The sequence below is a fragment of the Phyllobates terribilis genome, unplaced genomic scaffold (assembly GCF_046119375.1).
Source record: "Phyllobates terribilis strain yellow unplaced genomic scaffold, ASM4611937v1 Scaffold_4__5_contigs__length_816908805, whole genome shotgun sequence".
NCBI classification, from domain to species: Eukaryota; Metazoa; Chordata; class Amphibia; order Anura; family Dendrobatidae; genus Phyllobates; species Phyllobates terribilis.
In genome coordinates this window covers 642,929,012-642,952,605 of record NW_027362764.1, presented here as the reverse complement: position 1 = coordinate 642,952,605, position 23,594 = coordinate 642,929,012, and the positions used below count along the sequence as shown (strand labels likewise).

Sequence of the window (23,594 nt, the reverse complement as noted above, 5' to 3'; positions counted from 1 at the left end):
TATTCCCTCACAATCTTTCTGTTTACAGATAACTTGGATTCCTCTATTCCTTTAAAAGGACAGTGAAGATCAGTTGATGTTACATTTTCTTTCTGAGAGAAAACAGATGCAAAATAGGAATTAAAAAGTTCGGCCTTCTCAACATCCTCTCTTACCATTTCTCCATTTTCATCCTGTAAAAATCCTATAGCATCTTTGACTTTTCTTTTACTTTTGACATACCCCCAAAATCCTTTTTTATTGCTTTTGACATCTCTTGCAAGCCTTAATTCATTGTCAGCTTTAGCTAACCTGATACGTGCCCTACAGGATCTGCAGACTGCATTATAATCTTCTTTAGATATGCCTCCCTCTTTCCATTTAATAAACATTTCTTTCTTTCTTTTTAGCATGTGTTTAAGTTCTGTGTTCATCCATCCTGGTTTCCTTAAATGCTTCCCATTCTTCCTACTTTTCGGGATTGTTAACGATTGTGCTTTGAGAATCTCATTTTTAAAAATTTCCCATCCTTCCTGGACATTTTTGTCCTTAAGGACATCCAGCCATTGGATCCCTCCTATTCTCTTTCTGAGTCTCTTAAAATCTGCCTTTCTAAAATCTAACCTTGAAGTTTGAGTCTTCACATGTCTTCCTCCTCTAGTTATCCAAAATTCTATAATAGCATGATCGCTGCCTCCTAGGGTCCCAGCCACCTTTACCTCCTCAACCATTTCCTCCCTGTTTATAAGGATTAGATCCAAAGTAGCAGATCCCCTTGTTTTCTCCCCTACCTTTTGGAAGATAAAGTTGTCAGCAAGAGAGGATAAGAATTTGCTTGACCTGTTAGTTTTACTTGAGAGAGATTCCCAACAAATGTCTGGATAGTTGAAATCTCCCATGACCACTACGTCATATTTTTTGGAGAACTTGGTCATTTGATACATAGAGTTCATCCATATCTTCAGCTTGCCCAGGTGGCCTGTAGTAAATGCCTACAATGGTGTCCTTTCCGTTGTTCTCTCCTTGTATTCTTACCCAAACAGTTTCCACAGAACTCCCAGTCTCTGAAGCTTCAATCTCTGTGCAGATATACGCTTTTCTAACATACAATGCGACACCTCCTCCTCGTTTATCAAGTCTGTTTCTTGCAAATAAGTTGTATCCTTTTAGCCTTTTATTCCAATCATGTGTATCGTCCCACCAAGTTTCAGTGATTCCAATGACATCATATTCCTTTTCCTGCATTAGTAGTTCCAATTCTCCTTGTTTGTTGCCCATGCTTTGTGCATTTGTATAAAAACATTTTAGTTTGTGATTGGTTTCTCTTCCTCCCATATTTTTATTATTTAGATTTTTTTGTCTTTGTTCTTCCTTTCCACTTCCAGTAGCAGAGATCTCAATAGTATTTGTCAGCTGTATGGCTTTTTCTGGCCTTTTGCTTCCCTTCCCACATTGTTCTAGTTTAAAGCTCTTCTGATGAGTGTAGCAAGGCGACTTCCAAATACATGTTTTCCAGTCTTCGTAAGGTGCACCCCATCTCTAGCAAGTAGTCCATCGTATAGGTAATTCATTCCGTGATCCAGAAATCCAAATCCTTGTTGACGGCACCATCGACGTAGCCAGTTGTTCACCTGTAGAATCTTATTCCACCTCATTGTTCCATGGCCATCCACTGGGAGAATGGATGAGAAGACCACCTGCGCTCCCCATTCTTTCACTTTCTTGCCTAAGTCTTCAAAGTCACTGCAGATGGTTTCCAGGTCCTTTCTTGCGGTGTCATTTGTCCCCACATGTATTAGCAGGAATGGGTAGTGATCTGTAGGTCTGAAGAGTCTTGATATCCTGTCAGACACATCTTTAATTTTTGCTCCTGGAAGACAGCACATTTCTCTTGAGGTTATGTCTGGTCTGCAGATAGTGGCCTCTGTTCCTCTTAACAGGGAATCCCCCATGACCACCACTCTCCGTTTTTTCTTCACAACATTCTTCTTTCTCCATCCAGGAGGATTCTGAGGGCTTACAAGGTTATTCATTGCTGGCAAAGTCTTATTTTGCTGTATTTCTTCATGGTTCTCCTGCGTGAGAGCCTGGTACTGGTTCCTGAGCAGTATGGGTGCTGACTGCCTCTCGATCCTCCTGCTTCTGTGGGTCACATGCTTCCATTCCTCTGTTTCGTCAGGTGCAGTTCGAATTTCTTCTCTTTCTGAATCATGAAGAGATAATTCTGCTCTGTCTAAGAACTCTTCACCTTCCTTAATGATTTTCAAGGTAGTTAACCTCTCTTCTAGATTTCGCAAGTTTTCCTCCAACAGGGACACAAGCTTGCATTTCTGGCATGTGAAGTTTGGCTTTTCCACTGGCAAGTCTGTGAACATGTAGCAGGATATGCAGCTCACCAAATGGCTCCTGGACTCTTCCATGTTCTTATTGTTAATGTTCTGAAAACAGTGAAAAAAGCTTAAAAAAAAAGCTTCAAAATGCGCGCGTCGGTAGGCGCGCGGTTTACCGATGTCCTCTTTTCAGCTCCAACAGCCAAAATCCAGTGTTCTTTGAGCTCGCGGAGACTCTTCACTTACCCCAAAATGCAGTGGGAATATGCAAATTATCTCCTCAGGACTCCTCCCCTGGTTAATGTAAGGCATGGCTGAGATATTCCGGATTAGCCACATTGCCAATCTCAAACCACATCAGCATATGTTACACTTACATCGTACAATTCTGGGACAGTCCGTCTGGTCTCCAGCTGGTAAGTGCCTGCTATTCTGTAGATATTGTGCTGCTTGGCGTTCATGGTATTTATTTGCCTCACATAGGTGTTACATACTTACTAATGACACAGTACATTGTGAGAGGGAACTGTACCATTCAAGCAGAGCCTGGAAGGATCACAAAGCTTACATTGACAAGGAGGTAAACTGATTATTAAAGACTTTGCATGTCACTTGTATTTATTGTTCTAATCTGAATAGTCCAACTACTCTGACTTTTTTATTATGTTAAGATTACCATCATTGATTTCACAGTGTGTGGATTTTCCTGCAGTCCCAACGTAGAACTAATTTTGCACATAAATCATACAACTCTGCTATTGTCACTGTCAGTACCCCACAGACACTGTCAGTACCCCACAGACACTGTCAGTACCCCACAGACACTGTCAGTACCCCACAGACACTGTCAGTACCCCACAGACACTGTCAGCAGGATCTTGCAGATCTCGCCATGCATCTGCGTGTAACATAACTATCATTTTCACATCCTTCCGGAAAGCATGATACTATCGAATGTGCAATCATGCTTATGACAATTGTAACAATGCTACTTACTTTGGTGCGATATGCGTTATCACCGGAACAGTTTCTATTTAAAAGTCCGGCTGGTTCATTTCAGTCCTCATAAACCGCATAACAGGAAAAGCCGAATACAGCCTTTGGCACAAAAGTAACAAGTCCTTACAATAGTGCGGGTTCGCCCGCTTGGGTTAAGGTTCAGCTTCCTAGTCCTTTAGCAAAGGCACTCAATACTGGAGATCCACAAACCTCTACAAACACTAACTTCTGTGAGACAAACAGGCCTCATTTTACAAAGTGAACCACACCCAGGGGTGGAGATATGGTGAGCAGCCTTCTCTCCCAACTCCTCAGCTGCACCCAATCAACTTGTCATGGCCAATTATCCCCTCATTACTCCAGGTTTATATCACAGAGGACATGCACCTCTGTGATACATATCTCCCATCCACTATGTGTCCGGCAGCCACCTTACACAAGCAAGAAGTTTTTTTCACCTATGGTGCCACTTTCCCACAAAGTAATGTATAGAAATTGCTGTATTCTGCCATGCATATTTAGATTTTTCACTTTAGTGGCCTAATTATCAGCTTACCTTGACCTTGTACTGCTGCTGCTGGATAGGGGGTTGCATTCTCCTACACAACATCAAATGGGTCTATTGCCGAAAAGATTTGTCATGTCTCCATCTTCAAAACTTTGCCTTGACTTTAGCAGTGGTGTCCACCTACACCCAGGAAATCTGCTAGTAACCTTTTATTTGCTAATCTGCCTGTCTCTTGCGCCTATGTATTTTTATTTGTCATATTCCACTCATATGAGTGCCATTGTTCAGTGGAAACTCCTTAATATGGATGTACTTACTTATTGGGTTTGTCAGATTGAAGCGTTACAAGACAAAATAAAGAATTTAAGAGAAGTAAGAGGACATCTGAAGAGAAGAAAGCCAGATGAATGTGACTGCAGCAAGTCTGGGTGAGTTACATTATCTATGGGCATATACATTTCTGTTGCTTTGTTTGTGATTACAGAACAGAGCAGAGCTAAATCTCTGCCTAGTCTAAATGTAATAAACTGATAATATATAAGCCTGGTAGTTCAGCTCTATTACTAGTTTTTTGGTTACCTGTTTATTTATTTTACTCACTTCTATAGTGCCATTAGTTCCACAGCACTTTAGAGAAGTCATAACCACTGTCCCCATTGGGGCTCACAATCTGCATTCCCTATCAGTATGTCTTTTGAGTGTGGGAGGAAACTGGAGAACCCGGAGGAAACCCACACAAACACGAGGAGAACATACAAACTGCTTGCAGATGTTGTCCTTGATGAGATGTGAACCCAGAACCCCAGCGCTGCAGTGCTAACCACTGAGTCACTAAGCTGCAGATTATCATTAAGAGTTTGCAGCGTAGATTCTGCACTTTGCTTAGTGCTGTATACTGATATCTAGATTACCCCTTCAAGACCAGGCGATTTTCCATTTATCTTGCGGGACAATTTGTAGTTTTGAATAGCACCATTCATTTTACTCTTTGATTTACTGGCAAACGTGACAAAAAATTCCAACTGCAGTGAACCTGCGAAAAAAAACCACAGTTCCGCAATTATTTTGTTTTTACAGTATTTAATGTTTGGTAAAAATGACTTGTGAACATGATTCTCCAGGTCCTTACGCTTACACTGATACCAAACTTGGTGTTGAAATAAATTTTGAAAATTCATAAAAAAAAATATTGAGTTGCCATTTTATAAGACCCCTAATGTTTTAGTTTTTTTTTTCAATGGGGCTGTCTGAGAGCTTGTTTTTATGCAGGGCGAGCTGATGTTTTTATCGATACCATTTTGGGGTAGATACGTTGTCATCGTTTCTTACTGGATTTTTTTTTAGAGTTGCGGCACTCAAAAAACTTCAATTATAGTCTTTTCAATTTTTTTCTCTCATTACCGCATTTACCAATTGGGTTAATCCATTTTATATTTTCATATGGACTTTTATGCACACTGCCATACCGTGTTTCTTATTTACATTTTTTATTTTTATATATTTTTAATAGAGAAAAAACGGGAGATTCAAATTTTTTTTGAAGATTTGTACAAAGTTTTTTATTTCATTCCCTTCAGTGAACTTGAACCTGTGATTATCCAATTACTTGTACTATATACACTGCAATACTTCAGTACTGTAGTATATAGTAAAAATCACAGTCTCCTATGAAGCCCAGCTACAGACTGAGAAAATAACGGTGGAATGGTGCACTCCTGGTTCGCTCACTTTAAATGTCGCTGTTAGAAATTGACAGTGGCATTTATGTGGTTAACAGCAGCTAGTCTCCACATGTTGGCAGATCCTGGTTGTGTACCTCAGCCATTATCTGCCGGTATTGACGCAATAGTCAAGGTCGTATTTGTCATTCATGCTGGTTATCATTCAGACTAATAGAGCCCATACTCTTTAAATACTAGTTAAAGCTGTCATACACCGTAAACTAATGTTTATCTGGGCCCCTAGCAGATGATTGTCAGCAAAGATAAGGATCAGGCATGTCCAATTTGGCACTGCATATTCTATTGTTCTCTAAGAGATAAGACGCCACAGAGATGTTTAGCAGCAGCTTTCTAGTAGAAAATATAATTACATAGAATACTGATTAGGATAATGGACGAAATTCACACTAGTGGTCACCACTGATTCAAATAGCTAGTATAGATTGGAAAGGGTATAAAGAAAGAAAAAGATGTGTGAATAAAATTTTGCTTTAATTAATATAATTAAAAAACTCTTGTTTTATAAAAATTATTTATAAATGAATATTCATACATCAAATGATGTATCTAGGGATACTGCTAAACCGCATATATTACCCACATTAGATTAGTGCTTGGCTCATAGATGTAAGTTCAGCCATATAGCTGTTTCTTTTATGTCATCTATAGCAGTGAGATCGCACAAGCATAATATTTTATCTCCCCATTAATACTGTTAATAACTCACTAACAGTGCAGAGAATATAAGAAGCCACAAGAGGCTCACTAGTGGAGAATTAATTATTATCCCTCACATTTTTACGGCATCTTATATATGGAATTTATAATAATCAAATTATTTGACAGAGAGGGTTGGGATACTTGGGACACACAACTTATAATACCCAGCCAACAATTATAGGGACATCGGCTGTGGATAATTTATTTTTGTGTCCTCACATTTAAAATAAGTAACTTGTGGGCTAGAACTGCTTAAAATTATACAGCAGTAGCCCTATATACATCATTTGATGTATGAATATTCATTTATAAATAATTTTTATAAAACAAGAGTTTTTTAATTATATTAATAAAAGCTAAATTTTATTCCCACATCTTTTTCTTTCTTTATACCCTTTCCAATCTATACTAGCTAGTAGAAAATATAGGAGAACACCAGAACCACCATCTGTACATGAATACAGCACCAGAACCACCATCAATATATGAATACAGCACCAAGCTTAGTACAGCGATCAGTTGCAAAGTCATGACAGCCCCTGGAATGTACAATTGTCTCCCATGAACCGGCCCTTAACTGGGAATTGGATGATTCGCCCCCGGGTACATTTCGCCCCCGCACATTTCGTCCCCAGCATTTGGCCCCCAGGATGTTTTGCCCCCGCACATTTCATCCCCGCACATATCGCCCCCAGTTCGCCCCGGTCCGGGGGCGAATCTTCCTGGGGGCGAATCTTCCTGGGGGCGAACTGCTGGGGGCGAAACTTCCTATAACCCCCTTAACAATGGTAAGGAAATGATGGGAGTTGTTGTTACTAGCCATCATCAGACTGCAGAACATGCAGGAACTACAGTACTGGTTACATTTTTAACAGTGCCTGTCTTCAACTAAAAAGTAACTTAATTTGTAGGAAATATCTTTTATATTTTAAGCCCTTTAATTCTGAGCAGATTGATATGGGTCTGGTCTTTAGACCTTCCCCGATCACGCAAAAGACCTCTAGGAAGTGCGTAGCTCAGGAGTGAAAAAAGAAGGTACGAAAATAACATAAGAATTAAGTCACAGGTTTCACGAAAAAAAGTTGCAAAAATTACTGAATATCTGAATAAGTAAAATTTTTTACGGCTCTTTAAACCGCATGTCCCCCAAAAAAATGTGATTGGGAGAAAAAGAGCCTGGTCTTGAAATGATTAATTGTACAGCTTTGGAGCATCAATACATATCAACTCAAGTGTTATCCTGTTTGATTTGCAGATTTTACAAAAAAGAGAAAGGAATTAGGACTCAAGATAAGATAAAGAGCCATGTCCATCCATTCAAGTAGGTATCATTAGTTCTCATTGAGTAGATGTTCACCAGTTAAAGGAACACTGAATAAAGATAAAATACATCCTAGTACTTCCTTCACTAATCTCTCTCTTATTTTTTTTGTTATTATATTTAGTCTCAAATTCAGGGGTTTTCCCACTAACAAAGTACATTTTAATCAATAGATTTTGGAATAATAATAATGTACACAATTGGATGTGTTTAAATAAAATGTTCCTGTGCTGAGATAATCTTATAAATGTGCCCCTGCTGTGTACTGTGTAATGGCTGTGTCTGACCGTGCAGGAATATGAACTTTCATTTGTGGAACTTATTATTATTATTATTCGAAGATCTATTAATTAAAATGTATTTTGTTCGTGGGACAACCCCTTTAACCCATAAACCGGTGTCTAAACGTGTTACGTTACATGAAACTGATTGTAAAACCCTCATGAACAAGCTTAATCACCATAACAACCCTAAATCCTAGTGGTGTCAGGAAGAAATGAGCTCCTTTCTCCACATGTGGGTGGTTCTGCACTAAAATTGAGGTCCATGAAGCTATCATGCTTTGGGATTTCTATACCCTTTTCCCCTAAACTGAATTTCTTCCACCTATTCACTGATAACATCCCCAAACATAAACTCTCGCTTTTTAGATGCTCTGGGGAACAGCTAGAATATTAATCCCTGCTCGTTGAACATCTGCAAATCCCCCATCTCTTCTCCATTGGAAATCTGGAGTAGAGTTAATCTACAGAACAACTTGTGAGTTGGTAGCTTAAGCGACATATACTGTTCAATAAAATCTGGGCCCCTTGTTCTCTTAAACACAATCCATTTTAATTCCCCATACAGGACCAAATGTTTTAGAGACCTCCTCTTAATGAAGAAACGTGTAAATCCTAAGATGACACCTTTCATTAGATGCAATCACAGAAGTAAACACCGTCAAGAAATAGAGCTAGAACACCTAACTTTTAATTTAAGACCAAGTAGTCACAGCTACTGACGGGCTTTAAGTCCCACTTCAATACCCCCTCCGTACCCTCCCACCTTTTCTTCCCCTTATTACATATAATTACAGTCATGTTCTGTTTAAATTTTTCTTATTTAACGGAAGACAGATGTTCAGTTTAATTCCATTTATTAAAGAAAGCGAGAAATGGGCAAATTAAGAAGATCTGCCTCTAACACTCTGAGAGACTCTCAACTATTTCTACTCTTGAATTATTCCTAGAGAGACTTCAATCCTTATTCACTGTATAGCTTAGTGTAATTCAGTTGTATGCTGTCTATATTCATCAAGTCTTTGTTCACTGATCTTTTCATATTTTTGTTTTTCCTGTTTAATAATTCTGAAAACCGCAAAGCTGGTTATCAATTCCAAAGCATGTTCAGTGCACTCTCCTTTCAGTGTGCACTGCCAGTGTGCCCCTCATCAGCTATAAAGAGGAAAGTTGAGCTGGCGAGGGAGCACATAGACAATGCGCATTGAAAGGGGAAAGAATGCAACGAGCGAATGCTGAGCATGCATGAGGATCAACAACTGGCGCATACTCAGTAGAAGAGAGACCAACTAGCCCCTTAAATGGGCGTCAGTGATGATGTCACATTTGAGGGTGGTGATAGCAGCTGAGGGGAGTGACTACAGTGCCAGCTCCCTGATAAAGGCGCATTTCAAGGTGGAGAAAGAAGCCAGGGAGCGTGACAGCAGCCTTGGCACTCTGACGTTCTGATTGAGAATTCCCAGGGCATACTGGAAGTTAAAAAAAAAAAACATACAGAGGAAAATTAAAGTAAAGAGGAAGCGGTAGGGAATTTTTAATTTATGTACATTACAAAAGTAGTTAGTTTTTTTAATTAAATAGTTATATATTAAGTACTCAGTTTACTGTTAGGAAAATTGGAATTTAAAGTGGTTGTCCAAAACCTACTTGGCTATACTGGTCATCTTATAGACTAGAGTGGGATGTTTGAAAAGGAGAAGTCAAAGTTTGTAATATGATTAAGTTAGGGCATTAGTAAGGTATTCACCTGTGTTTACTAATAACTTGCATATAGGTATCCCATTTTAGCAGCTAGAGGAAAAGATACAAACACAAACCAACGTACACGAACATCTCAAAAAATGAATAAGACATTTTTTATTACTGCTGCTTGCATTAGATTCATGTTTTTTTCCTCCCTCAGGGAAGGTGCTCAAGAGGTTGACAATAAGCTTCAAATCTTTAAGGAAAACCGTAGACGGAAAAAGGAGAGAAAGGAAAAGAAACGTCAGAAAAAGGGAGAAGAGTGCAGCCTTCCGGGTCTCACCTGTTTCACTCATGACAACAACCACTGGCAGACTGCTCCATTCTGGAATTGTAAGACCTCTCCCCCTCCCTCTGTTTCCGCAATCCTGAACTGTAAAATGGATTTCCAGGAGAAGTCTATGTTCGGAGTTCAGCACCGGACACTAGGTGTCTGATACAAGCCTCAAACTTTACAGTTTGAGTTCGCTCATCTCTATTCATTAGAAAAAACACCATACCTGTACAGTTATGTAGTTCTATTGATATTTTATATTGTAGTATTCTAATTATCCTCTAATTATCATATTTCACAGTTTGCTGTCCAGCTTAGAAATCTCCTATAAACCTGCTGTCATGTTTGTCCTCTTTGTTCACAGTGGGGTCTTTCTGTGCCTGTACCAGCTCCAATAATAACACGTACTGGTGTCTGAGAACCGTCAATGAGACTCATAATTTTCTATTTTGCGAATTTGCTACTGGATTCTTGGAATATTTTGACATGAACATCGACCCATATCAGGTAAACATATGTGGGCTTGTTTAATAACTATAGATGCAGAAAATATGTCTAGTTATAGTACATTTCTTTTTCTCCGGGTCCCTTAGTACGGAGACTGTCTGAGTGCCATATTACCATCCCATACAATGTAGAGTGCTATGACTTGAAGCTTGTGGCCCCAATGCAAAATCCCCAGAAAGGCCCCCACAGGTCTTTTTAATGCATCAATCTTCTTACATTGGTCAAAGGGATCTTATGGAGCCCTCCTAGGCATCGGACCTCTGGCGTGACCGCTACCTCTGCACCCACTATAGTTATTCCACTGTGTTCAAAGCTGCAATTTGCATGAGGCTTTATCGTAATGGAGCATTTTAATTTACAGAGACTGTCATACTTTCTTTTGCAGTTAACAAATTCTGTACATACGGTAGAGAGAGGAGTATTAAATCAGCTTCACGTGCAACTGATGGAGCTACGGAGCTGCCAAGGTCATCGACAATGCAACCCAAGGCCGAAAGGATTGGAAACAGGTAACTTTAAGTTATGATGTTTGCATATATCTTATGATAATTGTAATGGCAGATACAATTGTTTTGGAGGCCCCTTTAGGGTTTATTACAGGGGTAATGGAAACAGACCACTGAAGGATAAAGCTGCACCTTCCATGTATACTTGTGCAGTGGACTACTGAATCCTTACACGCTGAGCTCTTCAGATCTTCTCCAAGGGGTTCTTAAGAGAAAGGTCTCACTGACCTAGACAGCAAAGCTTACCGCCACCATTGACCTCTTAGCTAACAGTTACTAGGCTGAACTTAGCCAGGGGCTGCCAACTAACCCGCTGACACCTTGTATAGTGCAATGTATCTTTTCCAAGACTTACACTATTATCTTCACTCAAACATCAGTGGCCTTCAAACATATATTCTATGTGACTCTCATAAATTCTCAGAAATTTTTGCCTTTTTTGACCTTTTTTAGTCAATGGCTCAATACATTACCCATTTTCAGCTACTGCTGATCAATCTAAACTCCTATTAAAGTGAATTCAGTCATTTTGAAGGAATGGTCAATATGCAATTTGATGAACTTGAAAAGGTCCATGCTCATGGCTATTGGTCGAGCCTACAAAATGGCAGCCTATTCTGTGTTTAGGCAATAGGTACAACTTTAACCCATCTTTCTAGAAGACGTGGCAATCTACTTTTTGTGATTGATTTCTCTTCCAAACGTTAACAAGCGTTACTCTTGTATTTTCCTATATCAGGAAGTAAAGATGGAGGAACCTATGATCCACACAGGTATATGTCCTTTTTTCTTATTTATCTTTCTCAGCAGCTTCTCCCCAAATAATTGCATGATCAGCCCATTCTGACTAATGTTTGTACCCTGTCATATGGCACGCGGCATAGTTTTTGGTGCATGCGACTTCTAACCATGGTTTCCTTTAATGGTCAGTGGTCTGAGGTCTACCATTCACGTAATCTCATCTTCACAGCAAGACCTCATGCATCCCATTTCATGCTTGTGACTTGTGATTTTTCAAAATGAATTTCATAAGATACTTTGGTTTCCATTACGAATGGTGAGAGCCTGCGTATGATTCCGCTATCCTTATATGTTCATTTATTTGGCATTGTCATTATTCCTCATGTTATAACATTTTTGCCCTACTTACTGTATATTTACGTGCTTGCTAAACATACATGCATGTAAAAGCAGCTGTGTAGAAATGCAGCATTAGGTAATGGAGGTGGCGTTATTATGACATTTAATGACATCCAAATTACTGAAAAAAAATATGTTGCTGGCAAACATTATAAACCCTGAAGCAGATTTAGGCATGTATTCGCACCAGAATTCTGGCATAATTTTGCTGCAATTAATTTTGCCAAATTTATCAGTGAAATGCAGCAAAAAAACACGGATGTTTGCAATACGCTTGACAATGTCTCAAAAAAGGGACATGGTTTTGTTAGATTTATTACTGGCATACACAAGTTTTTAGCCGTAAAATAGTGTAGAAGAGGTAGCATAAAGAAAAACAGGTTTTGCACATCTTCTGACTGCCTCTTCTATGGCACACGCCGTTGTTTGGAAACTCTGAATGTGGTGGGTTCTGTCTCTTTATTCCAATGGGAATGGTCAGAATCAACTGAGGCCATGTCCTACTCTATTGTGATTTTATATATACAGTGTATATATATATATAATATATATATAATTGTATTGCTAGGTGAGCATTTTGGTGATCTGTGCTTTAAAAAAATGTTTAAGCAAATCCTTTATATTGGGCATGTTTAATTAATGTATGTGATTAGTAGACAACTTTTTTTTCTTTTCAGCAAGCGTTCAGAAACCAATTCATTCAGTTTCCAGGTCTTAATCTCAAACATGTTAAAGGGGTTTTCCACTACAGCTGAATTGAAGCTGTTCTGCAGTACACAGGAGTGGCCACTAAGAGTGTAAAGAGCTGAATACCGGCGCCCCATCACGCTGTTTACATCCAGCTGCTATTAGAGCTGGTAACAGCTAAATAAGGAGGGGTGTCGGGAATTCAGACTCCCACATTGAAGACCTATCCTAAGGAGAGGACATCCATATCATTGTAGTGGAAAACCCATTTACTGCATAAGGAGTCATACGAATAGCACTAAAAAAATTAAAAGAATGCAAGTCAAGGTTTATTTATTTATTTTACTTACTTATATAGTGCCATTGGGGTTCACAATCTACATTCCCTATCAGGATGTCTTTGAAGTGTGGGAGGAAACCGGAGAACTTGGAGGAAACCCACGTAAACACGGGGAGAACATACAAACTCCTTGCAGATGTTGTCCTTGGTGGGATTTGAACCCAGGATCCCAGCGCTGCAAGGGGTTGTTGATAAAAGGGGTCTTCTGCAATAGACATTTATGAGATATATAGTATATAATATCTATATATATAGGTGTTATGAAAAAAGCTAAGAAGAGTTGTCAGACATGTACTGCAGATCCTCAAAGGAGTTGTGCAGCTCCGATCTCTTCTACCTAGTTAGTATTGAGCTTGGACAGATGCTGTGTAGGTGTCCTGCACTGGTGCTATTAGAATGCTGCTTAGTGAGCAGCAACATCCCTGTGCCTGAGGCCACATGTCCGTATCAAACCTGTACCGGAAAAAACAGGACCGGTGTCATCAGTGTTTTGGATCAGTGTGTCATAGGTGCTTTTCCAGTATGGAACAAGAAATGACTTAGCTTCTCCTGTACTTGCAATGTGAAACACATAAAGCACACCGGTGGCACACGGATGCCATCCGTGTGCTGTACGTCTTTTACACGGACCCATAGACTTGAATTGGCCCTTGTCATCCATGCTGCCGGTAAAAAATGGACATGTGTCTGTGTGGTTTATTTGGACACACGATCCATGCAAACACACAGACATATGCACAGCAGCATAGGTTATAATGGGTACGTGTAGCATCCGTGAAAAAAAAAAACGTATGCCACACGTACCTGAGACACGGACATGTGAAGTAGGCCTTGTCAGATTGAGAAGAAGAGCAGGTACTACACACCCTCTTTAGATGGGTCATGCGCTCCACTCACTTCATATAGGGAGGCTTGTGACGTCACATGTAGATGGCTGCCTGCTCACCTGCATGAGCACCAAGTATCGTGCATCTGTCCAATTCTAATGCATAGGACATGTGCGAGATATCTGCCACTTGCAATCGCAGAATTTTTTCACGATCGATATTAATTGGAGAGAAGAGTGAAGAGATCTACAACTCCTTTAAAGATACCCAGATCCTTCCAGATACGTCACTAGCGCTGCTCACCTCCCAATGTGGAAATGAGCTAAGATGACCTACACCTCAAGATATGCCATAGGTCTTATTAGCTTTTTGTATAAAGCATAATGAAGACAAAGCTGGAGACGTTTCCTATATCATTTTCCAGTTAAAATTTGAAACTAGTAAGTTATAATTTACCATCATGCTGGTTTTTATGCATAAAGTATATTGTACAAATGAAATCGAAGACTTGCACCCTACTGCCTAAAACGTGTTATACGTTTTTTGGTAAGTGATTTATCCATATATAACGTATCATTTTACATTCTCATGCTTTCATAATTTCCAAAAAATAATTTCTCGCATTTGTTAATTTCATTTCCATTATAAGACGCAAAATTAATTCAGTTGGTGGAAAAAAAATTGTCCCTGAATCTCACAAATCCAATTTGTGTTTTCACAGAGGACAACTATGGGACGGATGGGAAGGTTAACCTGCCAAATTTCACAGAGGATGTTGACTGGAAAGGACTAGAAGATTTGTACAGCATAAATGAAAGCTTGTATGGCTACAGAAACAACTATGGGCTTAGTCCGGATGACTGGACTAATTACTTGAAGGATGTAGATAGAATTTTTGCACTGCTGAACAGTATCCCTAAAAAAAGTACAGCAAAAACAACTGTGGTTGAACAAATTTCTGGGCTTTCCGATTCTTCAACTCTGGTGGAAATGTCCTCTGCTGATTCTGAAGATGAATTTAGTGGTGTAGTTGCAGAAGAAAGGGAACCTAAAATGGAAACCAACGTTGGTATCTTGAATTTGAGCACAGTGATATTGAATCACAAGAAAAAACTTGAAAGAAATAACGATATTCCTCAGAGGAAGAAAACAAACCAGGCACACTGGATCAAGAGTAAAACAGAAAAATGGGGAGACCATGCGGATTTAGATACTTACGAAATGGATTTCAGTGGAAATGGGTTCATGGAACTAGAATCTAAGAGTTCTTTCAATGTTCAGACTATTAGTTATCTCCCTACAGAAACTCAACAACATCTCAGTCATGGAAGAGAAGATATTTTTAAAGATCAGATGTACCTTCCCATTGACTCCGTGACTCAACAGAAAAACAATGCCTCAGCTGCAGATCAGGCGTATGATTCTGAACATCAAGAAAGCACAAAAGTTAGAGCTACAAAAAAATCTCCAGAAGAGATTAACACAAATATTGATGTAGAAGGCAGTGGCTGATCCCTGGCCACTTCTAACTAGGCACCATGCATGATACAAAAACAGCAGGCAACAATTTGTGGCACTTGACATTCCAGATTTGGTACTCTTAACTGTTTCTCTTTATTGCATCATAATTTGTGCAAGTGGTTTTGTCCATCAGTTCCAATATGACATTTGCTATGTACATCACCACATCACAAAGTTTTACTACAATACCATATTGTTAAAACGTTCTTTTTAGTTCCTGTTCACCATTTGGGCTCATAATTTTTTTTATTTTTCTTTAAACACCACAAATTATCTTTCATCTCCACTAAATATATTTTTGTTATATTTTATTTTCTAACCACTGGAGTTTCTTAATTAAACTAATTTTGCACTTTTTAAAGCTTTTCGAGCTTGGTCACAAAGTTTATCCCATTACTTTAATTTTTTTGTGTCCTGTTTGTATTAAAAGCTGCGCATCGAAAAGAAAAAATAAAACTGTGCCAAAATTGTGCCTTAAAAGGTAGCATTCAAAATTTGCATGTACCTCTTAAAATATGTGCAAACAAACATTCAATGAGAGTAGTATAGATGGTAATCAATATAGACAATTAGTAATGGTCCATTGCACGGCACATTGTATAAGAAAACCTCAGTACTCGCAGGTAAAAAGCGGACTGATCTTAAAAAGCATATTCACTGCTTACCTCAAAAGGCTTGTTTTACCAGTTTTATCCTCAAATTGTTGTTGGAATTCACGTAAGACATAAAAACCTTCTTTATCGCAGTTGATCCATGGAGTTACGAATATTGAGCAGTCCTGAGATGGTCTATGTACATATGCTAAAAGTTACTTGTTACTGTGCATGTCATCAACATGATGGCAGTAGAAACATATTTATGGTGATGAAAGTACTTTTTCCTCTTTTGTAAATAGATTTCAGATTATAGGTTTTGTGTTTTTTGTTTTTTTTTCTTTTTTAATCATGTATAGTATGTTATACTTTTATAGAACAACTCGGGCTTCAGGAAAGTCGCGAAGCAACGTTTCCTCAAATAAAAAATGTGCTTTAATTTTACAAGCTAAAACTTTCCTTTTGTTTACAGCGTACCTGTCAGTTTTTTTTTAGAATAAGCTAAAGTGTGAGTGTATACATGTCTGACCATCATATGACTTTTATATTGCATTTTATCACCAGTTTTTCAAAGGCACCACTTCATCACATATCTCAAAGGCAAACACTTTTCATTTATTATGTCTAGAGGACACATCCATTAAAATGTTCTCTTTTTGCCACAGTAACCAATCCATGCATTGAAAAGTATAAAGCATGCTTCCCTAAATTGCAATGTCCCCTGACATGCGATCTGATGTTTGCCTGGCTCCAGGGGTAGACACAGGATTACCAGCACGGTTACAATGTGAAAGGATAAAATGGACCCAAATAGCCATTATTGTGTTGGGCTTTAAATAAATAGTTGCACACAAATAAACCTTACCAGACTGACCTTAATTGCCAACATGGTAGTTGCTACATGGTCTGGCAGCTAGTATGTATCAAGGAGCCATAATATATATTGTATACCCTACTGGAACCCAAACAACCTATAAATTTAAATACACAACACAAATATTTTCAATTTTAATAAATCTGTATTATAACAAATGAATCGTGTTAGAAAGAAAGGAGGGGACAAGGGAAAATGCCCACAGGTTCGCAATTTTTTATCCACCTGTGCACATTTTCCCTTGTCCCCTTCCCTCTTTCTAACATGATTCATTTGTTATAATAAACATTTATTACATTGAAAATATTTGTGTTGTGTATTTAATTTATAGGGTATGGTCTGCTAGCTGTGGATAGTGAGGGGCAATGATCTGCAGTGGAAAAGGGGAGGAATCTGGTAAAAGGAGACAGAATAGAATTTTTGTGCAAGAGAAAAGTATTGTTTGTAATGAACCCAGCCAAATAACAGGCGAAGAGAACAGACTCAAAAGACAGATTGGGGGGCACTTCTAAACCTCATTTTACCAATAGGGTAGACAGAGTATCAAATGTACAGGTTGGGGGTAGGTAATAGTGATCACAAAATAATAAAATTTTACTTCTTCTTTAATAAGATGTTTAGTAGAAGTGTTACAAAACAACTAAACTTCAGAAAGGAAAATTTCCATTGGTTAAGAGATGATCTTATTGTCAGAAACTGGGATAATGTCCTCAAAAATAGAAGCACACAAAGCAAATGGGACACCTTTTTTTATAAGAATCCTAAATCACATTTGTGCACAATATGTACCTTTATGAGAATAAACAAAATAGAGGAGAAAACCACTTTGATTGAATAGGTATAAGGGGGGCAATAAATGAAGCCTTTAGAAAATGAAAACAAGAGGATAGTGACAAGACATTAAAAAATTTATACAGAGAAAAAGTGTGTAATAAAGGCAAATTAAGGCAGCAAAGATTGGAATAAAAGAGTTTAATTGCCAAAGAATCTAATAATAATCCAAAAATATTCAACTACATAAACAGTAAGGGTATGTTCACACATTGCATTTGTCGCGATTTGCTGTAAAAAAAATAGCCTTTAACTGTAGCAGCAAAGCAAATGAGATTTTTGAAATCTCAGACACATTCTGCTCATTTTTACTTGCAGATTTGAAGCAGTTTCAAATTTGCAGCATGTCAATTCTTTCAACATTTTTGCAGTGTTTTTCACCTATTTAAATGAATGGGAAAAATGCAAAGAAAAAAAGCTTTAAAATGTGTTTATTTTACACAGTTTTTCCAGTATTTGTAGAAGAAAAATCTGCTGAAAATACTGAACGTGTGCACATACCCTTATCGAATCCAAAATTATAATGTTGGCCCCTCTATAAAATAGTTTGGATGAAATGGTTGGAAGAGGATGACGGAAAGGCCAATCTATTAAAGAGTTCTCCAAGGAGGAAAATGGCTTCCCTGATAGAATTCAAACTGTAGCCCATCTTAGTCACGTGGCCATACGGGCTGCAGACTGAAGATCTACAGATCTCGAGACTGTATCACACATATGGCGGATGGGAGTACGGCTGTGATATGTGAAGAAATATGTTTTAACCCACGAGCTCAGCGAGGAGATCTCCAGCTTCACTTTCCTCCTCTTCCCATCAATTTGATAGCTTTATAGCAGTGTACAGAGACTGACTGCGCCCACCTGGAAAACAAACACTGAGAAGGATGAAGCTGGAGATAACTCTCTTTGTGCTCAGCAAGGAAGAAATATATTTCTTCACATATGACAGCCATGACCTGGTATGTCTTCAGTCTGCAGCCTGTACTGACATGTGACTGGGACGGACTGCAGTTTGAATCATATCACGGATGGCAATTTATCTCATTCTTGGAGAACCTCTATAAACGACTACTTTTCTACACTCTTTATCCCATGGCAGAAGACATAAGGAATACCATACATTCTCCATTAAATATGCTTAAAGGGAACCTGTTACATTTATTGCTAGTAAACTGCCCCCAGTGTCTTGTTAGTGATGCACATTGCATCACTAACATGTTTATCTCAAGCAAAACGTCCTTGTATTTAGCTCAAAAATAACTTTTTACACTTTGAGTGCCCCACATACCTTTGGATTCAGTCATAGGGGTGGGCAGCTCTAACTTTTCAGTCACCCTACATCACCGCAATCTCCCAGCAGATATTGCGCAATGACGCTCAGCTTTCCAAGCATGCGCACTGAATATGGGTGTACATCCCAGCTTCATATCCTATGTGCGCATGCTCCGGAGACACTAACTAGACACTGGGGGCAGTTTAATAGCAAAGGACATGACAGGTTCCCTTTAAACCAGCAGGAAATACGGTGCTCCCTCAAATACACAAAAATAGACATATCAACAGGCCCGGATGGCATACACCCCCAAGTACTGGAGGAATTAAGCAGACCAACATACAATCATTTTTTATATTCAAGGATTCCATAATAACCGGTGTCTGTTCCGCAGGTCTGGTACATAGAAAATGTAGTGCCAATATTCCAAATAAGGTCAAAAACTGAGCCTGCAAATCTATAGGCTGGTAAGCTTAACTTCTACTGTGTGCAAAATCTTTAATGGTTTTCTAAGGAATTCTATCCTGCCATATGTCACACAAAAATGACATAATAACCAACCATCCACATTGCCTGATGAGGGATCGGTCCTTTCAAACTAATCAGTCAAGCTTTTATGAAGAGGTAAGTTGCAGACTGGACCAGGGTAAGGTCGTGGATTTTGTCTATCTGGACTTTTCAAAGGCATTTGATGTAGTGCAACACAAAAGGTCGGTACACAAAATCAGAACAATGGGACTTGGGGAAAATATGTGTGATTTGGTTAACAATTGGCTTAGAAATAGGAAAGTGAGTGGTTAATAAGTTACAGTTGACCACAGGGGTCAGTATTGGGCCCTTTCCTTATAAATATATTTATTAATGTCCTTATAGTGGACATAGAGTACAATTTCAATATATGCAAACGATACTAAACTCTGCAAGGTAGTTAACACCGAGGAGGATAATTTAATACTACACAGTGATTTATATAAGATGGAGACTTGGGCTGAGAATTAGCAATTGAATTTTAATATAGATAAATATGAGGTCATGCACGTGGGCCAAGGAAATAAAATGTACAATTATTTTCTAAATGGTAAAACACTGAGTAAAACAGTCATTAAGAAAGACTTGGGTGTTTGAGTGGACAGAAAATTCAATGTTACTTACCAGTGCATGGGTTACTTACCAATGGCACAGTTATACAGATTAAATAGATACCTTTAGTGAATAAATCTGCATAGTGGTTATTCTTTAATCAGCATTTGAAGTTTTGGTGTAGTAAGCTTTAGATTTAAAGGGCTGGGATTGTTGGTAGGGTTTTTGGCTCCTGCCCTGGCCACCCTGCCTGCCTCTTGTATCTTTATCTGTCTCCTGTTTGAAAGTTTGCAACGTCCTCACCATGGATGGCATTTTTGTTGATTGATATGCCGGTAGTCTTCAATAAAGTGGCGGTGAATGCGAAGATTGACCTCCAGGCGTTCTTCAGTAAAATGGCGGAGCATGCGCAGATGGAGATCTCTGTTCAATGACCGCCAGGAGGTCAGTCGGCACATGCGCCAGCACGATGCCAATTTATTAAAGACCACCGGAAGATCAATCTGCACAAGCGCCTCCCGCAGCGAGAATGCCGCTGGCGCAAACTTTCAAACAGAAGGCAGATACAGACACCAGAGGCAGGCAGAGGTGCCACGGTAGGAGCCGAAGACCCTATCCACAGTCCCATCCCTTTGCACCTAAAAGCTTTTTACAGGAAAGCTTCAAATGCTGATTAAAGAACAACCACCATGCAGATTTCTTCACAAAAGGTATCTATTTAAACTGTATAACAGTACCATTATGGCACATGCACAATTGTGCTAATAGGTTCTCTATAAAACCATAAAAACTATGAATCATCTGCATTTTTAACATGGGTGGTCATCTCACAGTGGAGAAGGTGATGCGATAAAGCTGGTGGAGCAGTATGCTGATATCTTTACTATATGAGGGCTGAGAAGAGTTGATATAATAGGTCCATCACCCCCTCAAATTTAAGATACTCAAAGTATCTGCATCACTGTTGCTAACTTTTAAAGACCCCTGAAATGGATCCAGGTTAAGAATACATTGTCCAACAACTGTTTTTCAAAGGTGCTGCCATATAGCATGTTCTTAGCAACCAGTCTCATACGAGTGTATACTTTAGCTCATAATGGTATTGCCTCTTATATCTTTATATCTGCCTTATTAAAAAAAATGGTGAGGTGGAGAACCTCTTTAACAACATACAGCTTTAAAGGGGAGTATAACATATTCACAGATTGGTCTTTATTAAAGTTTCTTGTAGTTCACAGTCAATTAAATCTCTGGATGCAAAATGACTTCTGCGCACGGCAGGGTGGTGTTAAGGGAGCCTTTTTGTTAGAATAGTCAAATGCAGTAATTGGATCAATTCATAAAGGAAACAAAAAATGCCACAATTGAAATACACAGTATGAACATTTCTTCTTTATTACATTATAATATATCAAGTATCGAAAAGGTTTGTAAACAACATTTTGAATTGAACAAACCAGTTTGAGGTTTTCCAAAAATGATTTCAAGGTCATCAAAGAAATAAATATCAAGTTTAAAAACAAGTCTAACGAGCAAAAACAAGATTTGTATGAGCCTTGTCCTACAAGTGAAACACATTTATACGAACACTCTTGTGCCGGAACCAATGTGATAATACATGTCCTTCACCAATGATTAAGCAACAACACATTCCTCAGACATCTGCAATTAGAATATTGGCATTTAATGTGCAAGCAGAGATACACTGTCCTTAGACATAGCACCAGCACACATTCATTCATTCCGAACCACAATATATAATGCGCTCTATTTAATGATAGCCAAATGTCTTATGAAGTCAATTGCAAAAACAGTCATTTTACGACCATCATTGGCAGACATTAGGTAAACCATTTTCTTTATGTACAAATTTCCAAAAATGTTCTCTGGAACTTTAACTTTTTTAGCTATAGCGAACAGTTTTAATTTTTTTTTATCTGAATGATAGTGAGAAGTTTTGGTAGAGGTACTTGATACAGCTTATGGCAATGCCCTCTGTACTACATCCTTCTTCCTGGAAACTGACCCTTCAATTAAGAAAGCTGTGACATTCAGTTTGGTGATTTGTGACCCCATCTTTAACCTTGATTTATATAATCTATTTGAAAAGTCATATGATATTAGAGATGAGCGTACCTGTCGAGTATTCGGTAAAACATTTGGGTTTTCCTTTCCAGCAAAATTATGCTCTGTGAACTTAATATTCCTTATCACACTGAAGGGTCTCCCCAGACCCCAGAGCATAATTAGCATAAGATGTTAAAAAGAAAATAATACCTCTCCGGTCACCCTGCTGCTTGGTGTCCAACATCCGTTTGTCAGGGCCTCTTCTTTCTGTCGTCACATGCCGCATCGTCGATGTCTTCACTCTAGACTAGGACTTCCAGCCATGACCAGACTTCGGACATCCCAGTGCATTACAAGGTCATGACATCACAACGTGCAATGCCACCTGCAGTGGCCTCCGAGGCCTTGTCTTGGCCTGAAGTCCCAGCTTCCTACGAATTTATGCAGCACGTATTACCAAATATCCATATTGTGGAGAATATGGATGTTTGTAAAATTCAAGTGGAATTCAATTTCATCCAAATGAATTCGCCTGTCTCTAACTTTAATTAACAAAACTATTATCGACACATGATGTCAATTGGAGAAAGAAGGGTAAACATTTAACAGGTCATGTAAAAAATAGTATGATGTTTAGGTATGGGAGGGTTACTGTCTACTAAGTCTTGCACTCTAGTCCTATCACAGACCATTAGCCTCTAATGTCTCATATCAATATACAGTACATATCCTGGTTATGACATGAAGATTCAAACACAAACAACCTATGCTAATGAAATGTAAGTCATCGGGTCCTTATAAACAAAATACACTGGAAATAATGATGTTAAAAAGACATAAAAACCTGTAAGTAATAACGTATCTCTAAAACAGTTTTATTTATCATTTTAATTCAAAAGTCTATATGGGGATGAAAGGCTCCATACCACTCAGGACTCAATCAGGAAGAGCTGGGAGCCACTGCAAAGACTCTGTGATATCAGGTATTACATGGTAACGCAATCATTCATGTAATTTGTATGTAATAGTAAATCTGCCCTGCAGTAATGTGCAGGTGCTCCCATTTTTTCTTGGCAGACTAATTTAAGGGGTTGTCAAACCTAACCCGCTATTGATGGTCAATTGCTTCCCGGCTTTGTGTCTTCCCTTTAGAACCCCTTTAATAGAGTTTTCCAGAGTTGAAAGCTATACCCTGCCCATAGGATCTAGCACAACATATTGTTCACTTGGGAGTTCAACTGCCGGGATCTCCAGTCATTTTACCAATGAGGCTCTGACCCTGAGAATGGAGATTTGCAGAGCCCTATCTTGAATGAAGTTGAGTTGCGCATGCTTGACCTTCACTTTACCTACTGTCTATGGGACAACCGGATGAATCCTAGTACAGTGCTTGGCTATTTCCCATCAGTCCCTTTGCTAATGAATGAAGCAGAGGTTGAGCATACGCACCTCCACTCCATTCTCGGGATAGTAAG

The 23,594-nt window shown here is 38.8% G+C and overlaps 1 protein-coding gene across 2 annotated transcripts in view; it reads left to right on the top strand.

Annotated features, from left to right (window-relative positions):
* SULF1 (sulfatase 1) overlaps positions 1-15,765 on the top strand; it is a 157,711-nt gene extending 141,946 nt beyond the window's left edge. The window contains exons 14-21 of one of the 2 annotated variants that reach the window (XM_073679420.1): positions 2,793-2,889; positions 4,150-4,244; positions 7,513-7,578; positions 9,763-9,935; positions 10,241-10,383; positions 10,769-10,892; positions 11,629-11,662; positions 14,605-14,776. In XM_073679420.1, the coding sequence (XP_073535521.1) occupies positions 2,793-2,889; positions 4,150-4,244; positions 7,513-7,578; positions 9,763-9,935; positions 10,241-10,383; positions 10,769-10,892; positions 11,629-11,662; positions 14,605-14,635 (763 nt within the window). In that variant the 3' untranslated portion in view covers positions 14,636-14,776. Of the gene's footprint in view, positions 1-2,792; positions 2,890-4,149; positions 4,245-7,512; positions 7,579-9,762; positions 9,936-10,240; positions 10,384-10,768; positions 10,893-11,628; positions 11,663-14,604 lie in introns of both variants that reach the window. The other variant, XM_073679419.1, reaches the window with a different exon arrangement.
* The last annotated feature ends 7,829 nt before the right edge of the window (positions 15,766-23,594 follow it).